At 40.7% G+C, this 15,058-nt stretch overlaps 1 protein-coding gene across 1 annotated transcript; it reads left to right on the top strand.

Annotated features, from left to right (window-relative positions):
- Positions 1-4,949: 4,949 nt before the first annotated feature.
- Positions 4,950-13,879, top strand: LOC132583134 (vomeronasal type-2 receptor 26-like). The gene is made up of 3 exons (XM_060254806.1): positions 4,950-5,207; positions 10,933-11,059; positions 12,975-13,879. Exons 1-3 carry the CDS (start codon positions 4,950-4,952, stop codon positions 13,877-13,879), a joined length of 1,290 nt encoding a protein of 429 aa, XP_060110789.1.
- Positions 13,880-15,058: the final 1,179 nt, after the last annotated feature.

Below are 15,058 nucleotides of genomic sequence, written 5' to 3'. Positions count from 1 at the left end.
TGCAAAGAACTATGGTTATTTTTACAGTCTGCAAGGAAGAGTTCATTTTTCCAAACAGCCTTCTGTCTGTCCGGCACATACATAATTCAAGAGGAAATTTGAATATGATCCCAGGAGTCTCAAAATTGTCAACTGGATACAGGATGATCATGGCAGTTGCACTGCCTTATATGAATTGAAATATTCAGGCCCATGAAGTCCCTGGAACTTCAACATATTTCACATTTTCCTATGAAAGTAATCATCTACTTGTCTGAGGGGAAAGTCATCATTTACTTATCAAATCTGGCCAGTTACTTCAGAATGACTGTGGGAGTTGCAACAGAAACCAGAAAGGCATTACAACATCTTCAATTATGCAATCTCCAGAAATCTTAAACCACCTTCCTTTCTACTTTGGATACCATGGTTCACCGAGGCAGTGATAGTTCATCCCAAAATAGAGCTAGGAGATACAAAACCAGCTAATAGTTTCAGAATTATAATGGCATCTGCGATCCTGCAGTTTTGTAGTGGTTAAGTGCATGGATTCTTATCTGGGAGAACCAGGTTTGATTCCCAACACCTTCGCATGCACCTGCTGATGTGACCTTGGGACAGCCAGAAGTTCTCTCAGAGCTGTTCTGCTCAAGAGCAGTTATGGGAAAGCTCTCTTAGCTGTGCCTACCTCACAGGTTGTCTGTTGTGGGGGTGGGGGTTGGGGAAAGAGATAGTAAGCCACTCTGAGACTCTTTTGGGTAAGGAATGGTGGAGTATTAATCCAAGCACTCCCTCTCTTCTTCCTCCTCCTTTTTCATTTTCTCTCTCTCCTCCTTCTCCTTTTTGGTCTCTCCTTAGAGAATCTAAGCAGAAAAACTCTGGTACAAAGTATGGACCATAACCATAACTTGTTTTGGAGAGTGGAACCTTGGAAAGTTGGGATTTGGGGAGAGGAGGGATCTCAGAAGGGTATAATACCATAGAGTCTACCCTTCAAAGCAACCATTTCCTCCAGGGTAACTGACATCTTTAGTCTGGAGATCAGGAGCTATTCCAGGAAATCTCCAGATCCCACCAAGAGGATCGCAACTACAGACAGAGTTGGGTACCAAAATGCCTTCTTAATCCCCAGGGGCCTGTTAGTCACCTGATGAGTGTCATAGCACCCAATCAATGCCCCATACATCATTTAAAGAGTGCTCCACAAAACTGTATCCCATTCTAACTTCTATTTGAACTGGATTATTTAACTTCTATTTACATTCCAACTCCCCAGGGCAGCAAAGGAAAGACAAGTGAGAGGATGAACTACAATATATGAACCTTGCTGCCAAGCCATGTAACCCAAACAACCATTCCATTTCCATACCGTACAGCAGGAGTGGCCAAACTGTCCCGTCAGTCCCCACTGCCCTGTTGGCTAGCTTGGAGAAGGCATTTCTCTCTTTAAATCTGTGGCAGACCAGGCTTGCATCAGCAGGTGGGACCCAAGCTCTGCCTACTCCTTCCTGGTATTCTGACCTGAAAAGGAAGTTCCACTGTACTTCCTCTGGGTATTGCTGCCACAACTGTCCCTATCTTGGATTCCAGGGACAGAGGTGGCAGCCATACTTGAAGAAAGGACAGTGGAATCACCCTTCAGGTCAGAATACCAGGAAAGGGTAGGCAGAGCCAGGGCCCACCAGCTGAGGCAGGCCCAGGCTTTCACAAAATCACTTCTCCAAGCCAGGTGGAAACTTGGAAGATACATTTAAAGTTATAGTAGTTTTCCTTCCTTCCTTCCTTCCTTCCTTCCTTCCTTCCTTCCTTCCTTCCTTCCTTCCTTCCTTCCTTCCTTCCTTCCTTCCTTCCTTCCTTCCTTCCTTCCTTCCTCCCTCCCTCCCTCCCTTCCTTCCTTCCTCCCTTCCTTCCTTCCTTCCTTCCTTCCTTCTTGTCTTGTGACTCTCAAACATCTGATGGTTTTCATTCAATCAAAAGTAGGGGGTTGCTCAAATATCCTTGAATAAAGCTTAAACTCCCATGTTTATAGTATTTTCAGTCTACAGGAACCAATAGGGATGTCACTTACAAATGTACAAGATGTGTAACATCCCAGCCTGTGTTGAGGAACTATTGCTAGCGTGAACTTTTGCCCAGATATAAGTTTATGATCTGTCAGCACAGAGAGTCCGTACTGTCTCCTTGTCAAGAATGGGTAGTTAGGGTGCCTTTCTCTCATATCTCTATGTGATGGTGGATTCCTTAACTTCTGTTTGCATTTCACCTCCCCAGGGCAGCAAAGGAAAAATAAGAGGATGAACTACAATATATGAACCTTGCTGCCAAGCCATGTAACCCAAACATTCCATGCTCCTTTAGGGAAGAAAGGGACATTGAAAGGGACATATATATGAATAGTGTGTGTATGTGTGTGTGTGTGGAATGCTTATATGAAAATAGGCAATTAAAGGATAACAATGGTGGGGGGATATGCACTTAGTGGAAGGCGTATAGCTGAATCTTGATTGCAAAACTTTGTGAGACATCACTGAACCAGACAGGGGCATGTAGGCCAATTCAAGCTACTATATGAAACCAGAAATGCCCTGACAGAAATGGCCTGTTCTTGAACAAAATTCTGCCACAATGAATATGATTGCTAGGCAAATACTCATATTCTGTCAGCAACACTTCATTCAAGTAGGCTCATGCAGCAGTTCATCCCATTTCTGCTTCTTGTAACCCAGCTTGAACACAGTCTGGATAGTTTTGGAAGATGACGATCATTCTGCTACTTTCCCTCTGGTGGAACGGGGCATTAATTTGCCTCTACAGACATGTTTATCTTCCCAACAGTTCTACAGAAAACTCCTCTTTAATTATCCAATTTTTTTTGCGATTACTTCTCAGAACCCCTAAGTGTTTATATGGCCACTAGGGGAAAGGCTGGTAGAGCATACTAGAAATAAAAACTTTTACATTCCAGGTTGATGGAAGGATTAGGGACAGATAGGATTCTTTCATTCTGATCTGTGCTATGTTCTTCCAAACAGTTTGGTGTAGTGGTTAAGTGTGCGAACTCTTATCTGGGAGAACTGGGTTTGATTCCCCACTCCTCCACTTGCACCTGCTGGCATGGCCTTGGGTCAGCCATAGCTCTGGCAGAGGTTGTCCTTGAAAGGGCAGCTGCTGTGAGAGCCCTCTCCAGCCCCACCCACCTCACAGGGTGTCTGTTGTGGGGGAGGAAGGTAAAGGAGATTGTGAGCCGCTCTGAGACTCTTTGGAGTGGAGGGCGGGATATAAATCCAATATCTTCTTCTTCTTCTTCTTCTTCTTCTTCAAATTGGAATTGCTTCAATATTCACATGAGAAGACAGAAACCTTTATTGAGATGAACTGATTGCACAATGATATTACTCGTGGTATTAGTTCTAGTACTGTTGAATCTAACAATGTCTAAAGTCCATGATGCTAAATGCACCATCAGCGAACCCCTCTCAAATCTTCACCAATATCATCAACAAGGAGATCTCCTCATTGGAGGAATAACTTCTCTTATTGAAGTCGTTTCAGAAATTATGGATTTCAGCAAACCACTCAACTATACGACATATAATATGCCCTTGTAAAGAGAGTTTGTTTCTTCTTATACATATTATCTGTGGATGCCACAATGATTGTTGACCAGTTGTTCATTCTGCAATTAATTTTATAAATGTAGAGATTCCTTTGGATTTCTTTCTTAATTTGCCAGCCACCCTGTTTGCATTCCATGCTCCTTTAGGGAAGAAAGGCACATTGACTATTCTTCACTGTGAACCTAATGCAGAAAACACTAACTAATACTACTGAGATTCTTTTGCAATAGAAAACTTATTACTTATCAAAAGAGAGCCACTATGTGGAAGAGACTGATAATGGACTTTGAGTAGATTGAATATAGTGTTTCAATCTAGATATACACATCCTCACCAATAATCCCTCTAAGCTATGGAATCTTGTCAGTAAAAATTCTCTCTTGTGAGGTACTGTATAAATCAGTTTGCTCTGGGGCCATTTTTCTTGGACTAAGACAAAAATGTGAGAGTTGGAGGCTAAAAAATTGTGAGATAGCTCACACTATCTCAGCTTAGAGGGAACATTGATCCTCACACTCCTAGATGGCTCATTGGATAGGCCAGAATTCCTTGATAGTGGGACAAAGATGCTTTATTACCTTACAGAGTCTCAGAGCTCCAACTCTCTTGATAAATATTAAAATATTAGAAAATCACCTGAAACATGAAAAAAAAGAATCTCTGCATTAAGGAGTGATTGGGTTTGAAATGGGATGAAGTTGACAGATTCTGAATATCACTTGAATAAATCCATTGTTCTAATCCCATAGATAATATTTTACTAACATATGAATGATTAAGCATCACACACAATGGTATTATAGCAATTTTGCTTAATTGCTCTTTGATTCTTGTCATAGTGTACAGCCTAGCTATTACCAGCATATCTTGGCTGTGGTTTTTGCTGTGAAGGGAATCAATGAAAGCCTGCAAATTGTACCCAATCTCATTTTGGGCTTCCACAACTACAGAACCTACTGTAGTGCAAGACAGGCATATCTGGAAAGAACAGGAAAGAACTTCTTTCTGCAAAGAACATATGTATTCCCCAACTTAAATATGTTCTTCCTATAATTAAACTGCAGATTCTCACAGTAGTGACTCACCAGTGGGATATTGAAAAATCAGAGAATCACCTAAAATAAACAGAAAGAATCTCTGAATTGAGAGATAGATTGAATTTCAAATGGAATGGAGTGTAGGGAACCTCTTTCTAATTTGGGCCTCATCCATTATATTAATCCTGTAAGCAATATTTTGAGTCAGCTATGAGTAATGAATCCTGGGGCAAAATAATATTACATCAGTTTTGCTTAGTTCCTCAATTATTCTTGTTATAGCGTACTGACTAATCATTATCAACATGTCTTGGCCATGGCATTTGCTGTGAAGGAAATCAATGGAAATCTCTGGATTTTACCCAATGTCACCTTGGGCTCCCACATCTGGAACAGCTACTTCAATGCAAGAGGGACATATCATGCCACAGTAGAACTTGTCTCAACAAAGAACAGATTTCTCCCCAACTACAAGTGTGACAGCAAGAACAATCCTATAGCAGTCATTGGAGGACTTGAAGCTGAAACTTCCCTCTACATAGCAAGTGTGTTAGCTGTCTACAATATCCCACAGGTAGGCTGGGTATGCAGAATATGAGCTTCCATATCACATTTTGTACACTTACATGATGAAATGATCCTCCATATAAAATACTTCACAGAATATTTTTAAAAGCAGATTTAAAAGAAGAATAGATTGGTTCTAAACACATGCATGTCTTAAATTCAGAAGTAGGACCTTTCTTTTCCAATAAAATCACTTTAATTCATCTAGATGGGTAGCTGTGAACATCCTGCTCTATTCTGCCACTACAGGCTTACTGCATTTATGAATTTATGACAGTACAAACTTTATTAGAGTAGAACATTTCATAGTACTGAAACTCACTTCATCAGATGTACCCATCTACCCCTTCTTCATGATGACTTTCACAGCCCAAGCAAATGAAAGCATTTTTATCTTCTCCATAGACAGCCACAAAGTGAAGCATAGATCTTTCTGTGTTTTTTTTACTAGTACCCCAACTAGAAAGTGTACTCTTCTCTGCAGATTATGGATTCTTTCCCAAATGGAGAAGAATCTTTAAATTATTTTTGTCTTCATTCTCTGCATTTCCCTCTCTTTGTTCAATTCCTTTAGATTACCTATGGCTCTGCTTCAATAATGAATGAAAAATTATCAAGCCTTTCTGTCTATCGGATGGTACCAAATGAAGTCACACAATACAAGGGGGTTCTCCACTTGATTCTGCATTTCAGGTGGATTGGGCTCATTGTGGTGGATGATGAGCGTGGAGAAAGGTTTCGGCGAGCCCTGCTTCCTCTGTTTTTTCAGAATGGCATCTGTGTGGCCTTCACAGGAAAAATTCTACAGACTGCAACCATAGATTATTATTTTACAATGATGCAAAATGGATTGGAGATATTTGATGTTGTGATGGAGAGAAAAGCCAATGCAGTTGTTGTAGATGGAGACAGTCATTCAATCTCATATCTTAGATGGTGTGAAAGATTGTCAGAGACAGAATTCACAACAGCAAAGCTTAGAGGGAAAGAATATATTGCAACAATTCAATTGGATTTTGTATCCTTTTATTATCAAAAAAACTGGCAAAAACAGAACCTTCATGGAAGTATATCCTTCACAGTTCACACCAACCAACCACCAGGGTTTCAGCAATTTCTTCAGAGTAGAAAGCCTCTTTGGACTGAAGGAGATAGCTTTATTCGAGATTTCTGGGAACAAGCATTCCTTTGTCATTACTCAGGTTCACCACTGGGGGAGGAATTTAGTAAAAATTGCACTGGAGAGGAGAAACTGGAGAGTCTTCCTGCTGATGTTTTTGAAACAAGAATGACTGGCCCAAGCTACAGTATCTACAATGCTTTCGTTGCTATTGCACATGCTCTACATGCCCTGTACTCATTCTGTAATGGACACAGAAGGATGATGGGGAGAAAGAAATGTAACTTCTTCAGTCAACCGTCATGGCAGGTAGATATATTAGGCAGAAAGACAGCCACACATGTAGGGACTGGAAGAAGATGCAATGTGTACAGTATAGTATCTTTGGAAATCATTCATAAATCCATATCCTTCACCTCTTTGCCAATCCAGTCAATTAAAAATGACACAATTCTCCATGCATTTGCTCTATAGTTCACTATGACAGTGAAAGTCGAACTTAGGGTGTCAGTAAGACATGCAGTTGACATAACTTGCACATAACTAGGCACTTATGAGTGTTTAGATATTGTTTATTTGATATTTTTAGAGAGTGGTGACTGATGATTACAGCATACAAGAAAAAACGGGATCGATGTATGTAAAAATCCTTTGGGACAGAGGGTGTGGTAAGAAGGGAAGTTCAGTAAGACTGAAAAAAGAAGTGGTTGTGTCCAAGTCTTTTATTTGAATCATTCATCCTTAAGAAATGTATTTAATCATTTTTACCCAATCAAGAGCCTTCTGCCTTTCTTTCACATTTCCTGTTTCCAACACATGAGGTAATCTAGGGGTGCCCAGACATATTTCAGACCCATGTCCAGAAAGCCCTGCACACAATTTTGGGGCAGATATTCAGTCCAGGTTTACTCAGAAGCAAGGCTGCCTGGATGTTTAAATTTTTCCAGCTTGACCCAAATCTCCCTGAATTAGGGATGCCAGCCTCTCCAAGCTCCCAGCTGATATGGGAGCTGAACTAGGGAGTATTTCCACAGTTCTCCAAGCCCAAGAAATAGGAGAGAGGGTGTTTTTGCGGGGGCGGGCAGGATTGGCATTCAAAAACAACTGCTCCATGGTCTCTCAATCTTGATGCACCATTTGGGTACCGAAATGAGAAGTGATTATCAATACTCTATCTACACTGCGGAGTCTTGTGACTAAATATTCTACTGTGAGAGCTTCTGGAATTAAAATTGTGAGTTACTGTATAAATTGATTTGTTCTGGGCCAGTTTTTATCTGAGCTAAGTAAAAAATGTGTGAGCTTGAGGTTAAAAACTGAGCTTGCTCACATAGAGGGAAGACTGGTGGAGATTCAAAACCCTGGGTCAAAGACCTACTTAGGCGCATATCACTAACTATTTTAAAAAGTGCACAGATGGAAATGTGCGATCTGACTTTCCAAATGGCATGATTTCTCCAGGGAGAGTTCAGACATCAAGAAATGTGTTCTGAGACCAGTTCTATCAATTAAGATTAGAGTTTCTCCAGTGTCAGGAAGATTGGGGCAAAGAATGGGGTACTGACCACTGGGGAACGGGATATGGATATTGCTGTTAGAACAAATATTTTAATCTAGAGAGGAGGAACAATGACATCAGATCAAACAACTCACCTATCGCAGCCTTGGTCTCTCAAGATGTATTGCTTTGCTGTGACTTTTCTGTTCTTTGTTTTTCCTGTACTAGGACCATCTGCTTATCTATAGAGATAAATGGATCTAGTGTTGGGAGATGAGTCATATCTATCTATCTATCTATCTATCTATCTATCTATCTATCTATCTATCTATCTATCTATCTATCTATCTATCTATCATCATCTATCTATCTATCTATCTATCTATCTATCTATCTATCTATCTATCTATCTATCTATCTATCTATTTCAATTTTTAGTTCACCCTTCCTATAGGACAGGCTCAGGGTGGATTGCATCATAAAAATAATCAACAATAAAAACAATAAAAAGACCAATTTAAAATATATAAAATCTAATACTACAGAGTGACAATAAAGACTAAAAGGGCAGGTTCTTCCTCACAGACATGGCCTATTGTCCAGGTCCAGTAGATCTTATAGCACTGGGATGGAATGAAGGGGGGAGGCCAGCAACAAGTAATGCCCAATGCCAAAAGAGCTCTGTTTTACAGGCCCTGCGGAATTGGAGCAGACCCTGCAGTGCCCAGATCTCCAGGGGGAGCTCATTCCACCAGGCAGGGGCCAGGACTGAAAAGGCTCTCACCCTCATCGAGACCAGATGGACATCTCTGGGGCCTACTCCACTTTCCATTTGTGTAGCTCTTAGGTTGTTGTTGTTTTTTAACCGTCTAGTACCCTCTGAATGTTCAGAGAAGAGAAAAAAAAACACTGTCAACTTAGTTACCATCTTACTATTTGTGGAGCTTATTCTCTCAAAGTCTGTTTTGAATTTGTAATTTGCACATTTCATAATACCATACATCTCATCAAGTGTGGAACTTCCCTCTAGTTGAAGAACCCATGCTCTGTCCTGAGAAAGAACTCAATGTTGTTTCCTTTGAATTTCCTGCCAATTTGGTGGGCAGCAAAATGGTACATGTAGGAAATGCATTTTGACTTGAAATTAACATACAAAAAAAGTAAGAAGAAAAACTGAATCTGTGTCATATCTACAATAGTCATATAAAAGGATAAAAAGGAAAAACCAAAACATATCAGGCCATACTATTTCATAAATTTTGTGGGGGCTTTTTAAACAAGGACCATCTTCTTCCATATATGCCCAGGAGGTCATCTGTTGGCTGTCCCCAGCACAAGAGATGCCTGCCTTGCCTCAATTAGGGCCAGGGCTTTTTCAGTCCTGGCCCAGACCTGGTGGAATCAGCTCCCTACAGAGATCTGGGCCCTACCTGGCTTATTAGCCTTTCGTAAAGCCTGTAAAATGGAGCTGTTCCGCCAGGCTTTTAGTTGAGGCTGCAGGCTTCTATTCTTGATCTGGTTGGCCTCCCCTATTGGCATTGTCACCTGTGCTATAAATGGACTAATATCTGCCATCTCTATGAGATATTATGATATGAGATGGCCAGGCTGGGCAATATGTGATGATACGGCAAAGTTTTCTGAGTGCTGTTGAGTTGTCTATTTAAAAAATGCTTTAATTGCATTTTATTGTTTTATCATGTGTTGTACTCCAGCCTGAACCCTATGGGGAATGGGAGGAATAGAAACATACTAAAATAAATATATATGTGTAATTATTAACGTGCCCTTTGCATTCCAGTGAACAGGTGAGCTCAATTTTTGTTTTCCTTTTCTATCTAGTTTCACCACTTCTTGAAAAGTGTTTTCTTTTTACAACAGCGCTGGAGACAGTGTGTGTGTCATAAAATGTAATGCTAGATAGCACAGATATAAACTTTATAAAGGACACAGACAAACACAATAGAAGATTTAAAAAAAACAAAAACAAAAACAAAATATGCTTAAGACATTAGATCTCTTGCACTATTTTGTTTATTTAACAATATCTGATAACTGACACTTCTTGGTCTGAATTATTACATCAAAATCTGGAGATAATGTCTGTGCTGTAGCAATCTCGAGTATGCTATTCAAGTGTTGTTCAGATGCATGTCTGTAAGTTGCAAATCTGCTTTTGATATATTGACATTCATTACAGAAATCTCATGGTCAATGCTTTGAGCAGAAGACCCAGGGGAAAACATGAAATGGCTGGGCATTGTGAGCTTTTTTACATAGGTTGCTTCATGGGCAGGCCATGCCATTTCATACATTTCCTTTCTTTAAAAAAATTGAGACGTAATGATTAACATGTCCTTTGCTTTCTAATGAAGAGGTGAGCTCAATTTTTATTTTCCTTTTCAACCTAGCTTCACTACTTCTTGAAAAGTGTCTCATTTAATAACAGTGCTGGGGACAGTATTTCATTTGACACTAGTGGAGAGGTAGTCACAGGGTATGATATTATCAACTGGCTTGCTTTCCCAAATCAATCTGTTCTTAAAGTCAAAATTGGAGAGGTTCATCCAGGAGCTCCTACAGACCGAATGCTTACCATTAATGAAGACCACATCACATGGAACAGCTGGTTTAACCAGGTAATATTAGTCCACATAATCTGGAGCAGCTTTCATTAAAGAAAATATGTTATGCTAACATCTGCTGTGGTGCTCCATTTTCATTTTCTAAAAGAGTACAAAGAATTTTGAGTCAGTCTTTGAGCACAAACACTGATTTGAAACCACGTAATAGAAAAAAAATAGCCACTGTGGGTTAATTTATAGCAGGCAGGAAAAGGTGAGGCCAACTTTTGAAAAAGGATTCCTTCCTTGCCTCTTAATGGGGCCTCTTGGTCTCCTGATATTGCAACTCATGTAGTCCTTCTTCAGTTTCATACTTAAAAAGCCTTGCAGGAGTAATTAAACATCAGATACTTGGTAATGAATGTCTCAATCATACTACACACCACAGAAGAGAAGTGATTGTCTTGGCCTATTGACCTTTATTAGTTTGGAGAAACACATCTTTTTACATCTATTACAGACTGATTTTCCTCTCTCATTTATACATTAGACACAGCCCATTTCTGTCTGCAGTGCAAGTTGCCATCCGGGTTATAGGAAGGAAATGAAGGAGGGAGAACCATTCTGCTGCTATGGCTGCGTTCCTTGTCCAGAGGGAAAAAATTCCAATCAGAAGGGTATGACATCAAATCAAATTCATTTATTATTGTTAGTGTTACAATCCATAGCCAATACGAATACATTCAAAGAAGCATGACCCTCATGCCATACAGACAATTACATAAAATATACACAAATCTTTCTTATAGCACATTTTATATAATTTGAATTGTTTATGCTTTATTCCTTTATAATTGTATTTTAAACTGTTTTATCATGACTGTTAGCTGCCCAGAGTCTGCTTGCAGAGTGGGTGGTATATAAATCTACAAACAAACACACGAACAAACAAATAATATTTTTTTTAAAAAGAACTAATGTCAAGCCAACAACAAAAGGATATGGAAGTCTTTTGCATCTCAGGATCACTCTTGTAGATAATCTTTGTGGATTCTAGAAGCCATGAGTAGAAAAGGGTAAGAGATTTGTAGCCCAATCCTAAAGAGGGTTGCACCATTCAAAGTGGAGATGTGAGCTTGGGGTGTTCAGTGCTTAACATTTTGGAGCAAGAGCCGCACTCTACAATGAAAGCCTGCTGGATGACCCTGGACCAGTGACACATTCCAAACCAGACCTACCTCACAGAAGTGTCATGCTTTGAGTACTGTGTCTGTGTGCACATGTGCATAAGATCTGAGGCACGTTGAAGTACATTAGGTCAACAACACCACTACGACCCCCCCCCTTTTTTTACTTAAATATACAGTTATGGTATCTGAAATGCTGATGAATGATAATGAAATGCCATAGATTGAGTGGATTTCCCCTCCCTGAAACTAAGTCCCAAGGAAATATGTGGGTGATATCAGACGACTGATTTGGAGTGGCTTCAGGTCACCACAAATAAAGCCGGCTAGAAATAGAGCACCCCGGAGCTGCCGTGGGCACCCGGGGAGTGTCTGGAACGCTCATGTGTCCCATTCACAGCTCCCTGGGTGCTCTTCAGGTGCTTCTCAGCCTTCTGAATGGCTGGGAGGTGCCTCAGAGGCGTCCCGGTGAAAAGGCACTACTTTTGACATTGTGCCTTTTGAGGCAGATGGATCGGCCCAGAGGAAGTGGTAAGTACGGGATTGGGACAGCTGCCAGATGTTACTGTGTGGACAGTTTTTTTCGGGTGCCTTCTGAGGCATCTATGGGTCAGCTCAAAGTGCTGGTCTGTTAGCAGACTGTAAGTCCCAAGGGAATAGGGCCCAAACCAGTAGTATTTATTGTATTGGTAGTTTTCCATGAAGTAAGCCACACTGTAGCTCTGGTATAGTGTGAACTTGGGCCAGTTGTGTTCTCTCAGGTTAACATCCCTCTGTTAGGAACTACATCAGACAATTTGAGATTGAGGGCACTTTAAAATGTCCCACAATCAAATACAATATATGCAACAGTAGTGATATATTTTCAAAGGAAGATCCAAATAGGCAGCCATGTTGGTCTGAAGTAGTAGAACAAAATAGGAGTCGATTGCACCTTTAAGACCAACTTAGTTTTATTCAGAATGTAAGCTTTCGTGTGCATGCACACTTCTTCAGACGAGGAATGAGGTAAAGTAAGCAGAGCCACATATAGCTGGTGGGGTTTGACATGCCAAATGCCATTCCAAACCCCATCAGCTATATGTGGCTCTGCTTACTATACCTCATTCCTCGTCTGAAGAAGTGTGCATGCACACGAAAGCTTATGTTCTGAATAAAACTAGGTTGGTCTTAAAGGTGCGATCAACTCCTATATTTTCAAAGGGGAAATAAAACAAACAAAAATCTACCTGCATGTGGAATTGTCCAGCCATGCCCTCAGAATTTCCTGCAGGTAAGCATTGATTCTGGAAGGAAATGTGGAGGTTGTAATCCTCACAGTATGATCCACTTGAAGAATGAGATATAGAAAGAATTATAGGATTCACTGAAGTTGTCTTCTTGCTGCCTCTTGCTCTTTTTACAGACTTGGATGAGTGCTTCACTTGCAGAGAAGATGAATACTCAAACATGGGAAAAAATCAATGCATTTCCAAAGACATTGTTTTTTTGTCTTATGGAGAACCGTTGGGGATCACTTTAGTGAATTTTGTCTTTTCCTTTTCTTTCATTACTCTTTTGGTGCTAGGAATCTTTATAAAACACCACAGCACCCCCATTGTCAAAGCCAACAACAGGAACCTCACCTATTCTCTCCTGATCTGCCTCCTCCTTTGCTTCCTTTGTGCTTGGCTCTTCATTGGTCAACCGCACCTGATGCTCTGTCTCCTCCAACAAACCATTTTTGGCATGGTTTTCTCAGTTGCTCTTTCTTGTGTACTGGAAAAAACTATTATGGTAGTTTTGGCTTTCCTAAGCATTCAGCCAGGAAGCAACCTGAGGAGATGGATGGGGAAAAGAATGGGCTATACAATTGTGATTTCCTGTTCCCTTTTCCAAGCACTCATTTGCTTTGTGTGGCTAGCCACTTCTCCTCCATTTCTAGATGTTGACATGCACTCAGAGGCTGAAGCAGTTGTCCTGGAATGCAATGTGGGGTCTGTCACAATGTTTTACTGTGTCCTGGGCTACATGGGCTTCCTGGCGATTGTTAGTTTTGTGGTGGCTTTTTTGGCCAGGAAGTTGCCTGACAATTTTAATGAAGCCAAATTTATCACTTTCAGTCAACTGGTCTTTTGCAGTGTTTGGCTGTCTTTTGTTCCCACCTACTTGAGCACCAAGGGGAAATCTATGGTGGCCGTGGAGATCTTCTCCATTTTAGCGTCCAGCGCTGGCCTTCTGGGTTGCATCTTTGCCCCCAAATGTTTCATTATTGTGCTGCAGCCTGAGTTGAACATCAGGGAACATCTGATAGGAAGAAAGAAGGAGTAATTTAAAGAACTGTGGTTATATTTACAATCTGTAAAGAAGAGTTCATTTTTCCAAACACCCTTCTGTCTATCTGGCACATACATAATTCAAGAGGAAATTTGAATATGATTCCAGGAGTCTCAAAATTGGCAACTGGATACAGGATGATTATGGTAGTTGCACTGCCTTATGGGAATCAAAACATCCAGACCCATGAAGTCCCTGGAACATCAACACGTTACACATTTTCCTTTGACAGTCATCATTTACTCATCTGTGGGAAATGTTAGAATCATCAAAACTGGACAATTACTTCAGAATGATTGTGGGAGTTACAACAGTAGCCATGAAGGGCATAATCACATCAGATTATGCAATCTCCAGAAATCTTACCACACCCTCCTTTCTACATTGGAAACCATGGTTTACTGAGCCAGCCATAACTCATCTGAAAATCGATCTATGGGATTCAAAATGTGCTAATAGTTTTAGAATTATGATGGGAACTGCAATCCTGCAGTTTGGTGTAGAGGTTAAGTGTGTGGACTCTTATCTGGGAGAACCAGGTCTGATGCCTGCTCCTCCACATTCACCTGCTGATGTGGCCTTGTGTCAGCCACAAGTTCTCTCAAAGCTGTTCTGTTCAAGAGCTTGTATAGGAGAGCTCTCTCAGCCCCACTTACCTCACAGAGTGCCTGTTTTGGGGAGAGGAAGGGCAAAAAGATTTTAAACCTCTCTCATTCGGGTAGTGAGGGCAGGGTATATATGCAATATCCTCCTCTTCCTTCTTCTCCTCCTCCTCCTCCTCCTCCTCCCCAAACAAAGGCATTTGATCTTTGGGGCCTTTAAAGCATGGATCTCCCAAAGTACAATGGAAGAAAAGGTTTTCTGTGGAAGGCATAGCTCATGCAAAAAGAAAGCTAGAATTTGCAAAAGTCTGTATTAGGTGTATTAGGTATAAGCTGTATAGTACCTAATATCTTGTTTTAAATTTTTTATGTTTTTATCATTTTATACTTGTAACAGATTGCTGGTTTTGCCCCTCCAGTTCGGAATGAAGAGTCGGACACAAGGCATTGGTATAACTAAGGGCCACTTTATTAAGCATAATAATCACAATGTCAAGGGCACCCAAAAGTATGGCCTGGTCAGGGCTAGGGGTCTCACCAGACTGATCCCCTGCCATTCATGGGCGAGAGA

The sequence above is a fragment of the Heteronotia binoei genome, chromosome 15 (genome assembly GCF_032191835.1).
Source record: "Heteronotia binoei isolate CCM8104 ecotype False Entrance Well chromosome 15, APGP_CSIRO_Hbin_v1, whole genome shotgun sequence".
NCBI lineage: Eukaryota > Metazoa > Chordata > Lepidosauria > Squamata > Gekkonidae > Heteronotia > Heteronotia binoei.
Note: the sequence above shows the minus strand (reverse complement) of the source record. Positions and strands in the feature narration are given on the sequence as shown.

Bases quoted from the DNA above. Each gene is read 5' to 3' on its own strand.
- LOC132583134 (XM_060254806.1), top strand. From the start codon at position 4,950: ATGGCATTTGCTGTGAAGGAAATCAATGGAAATCTCTGGATTTTACCC. The intron at 5,208-10,932 runs GTAGGCTGGGTA...TTTATACATTAG, and splicing joins CTGTCTACAATATCCCACAG to ACACAGCCCATTTCTGTCTG. The intron at 11,060-12,974 runs GTATGACATCAA...CTCTTTTTACAG, and splicing joins AAAAAATTCCAATCAGAAGG to ACTTGGATGAGTGCTTCACT.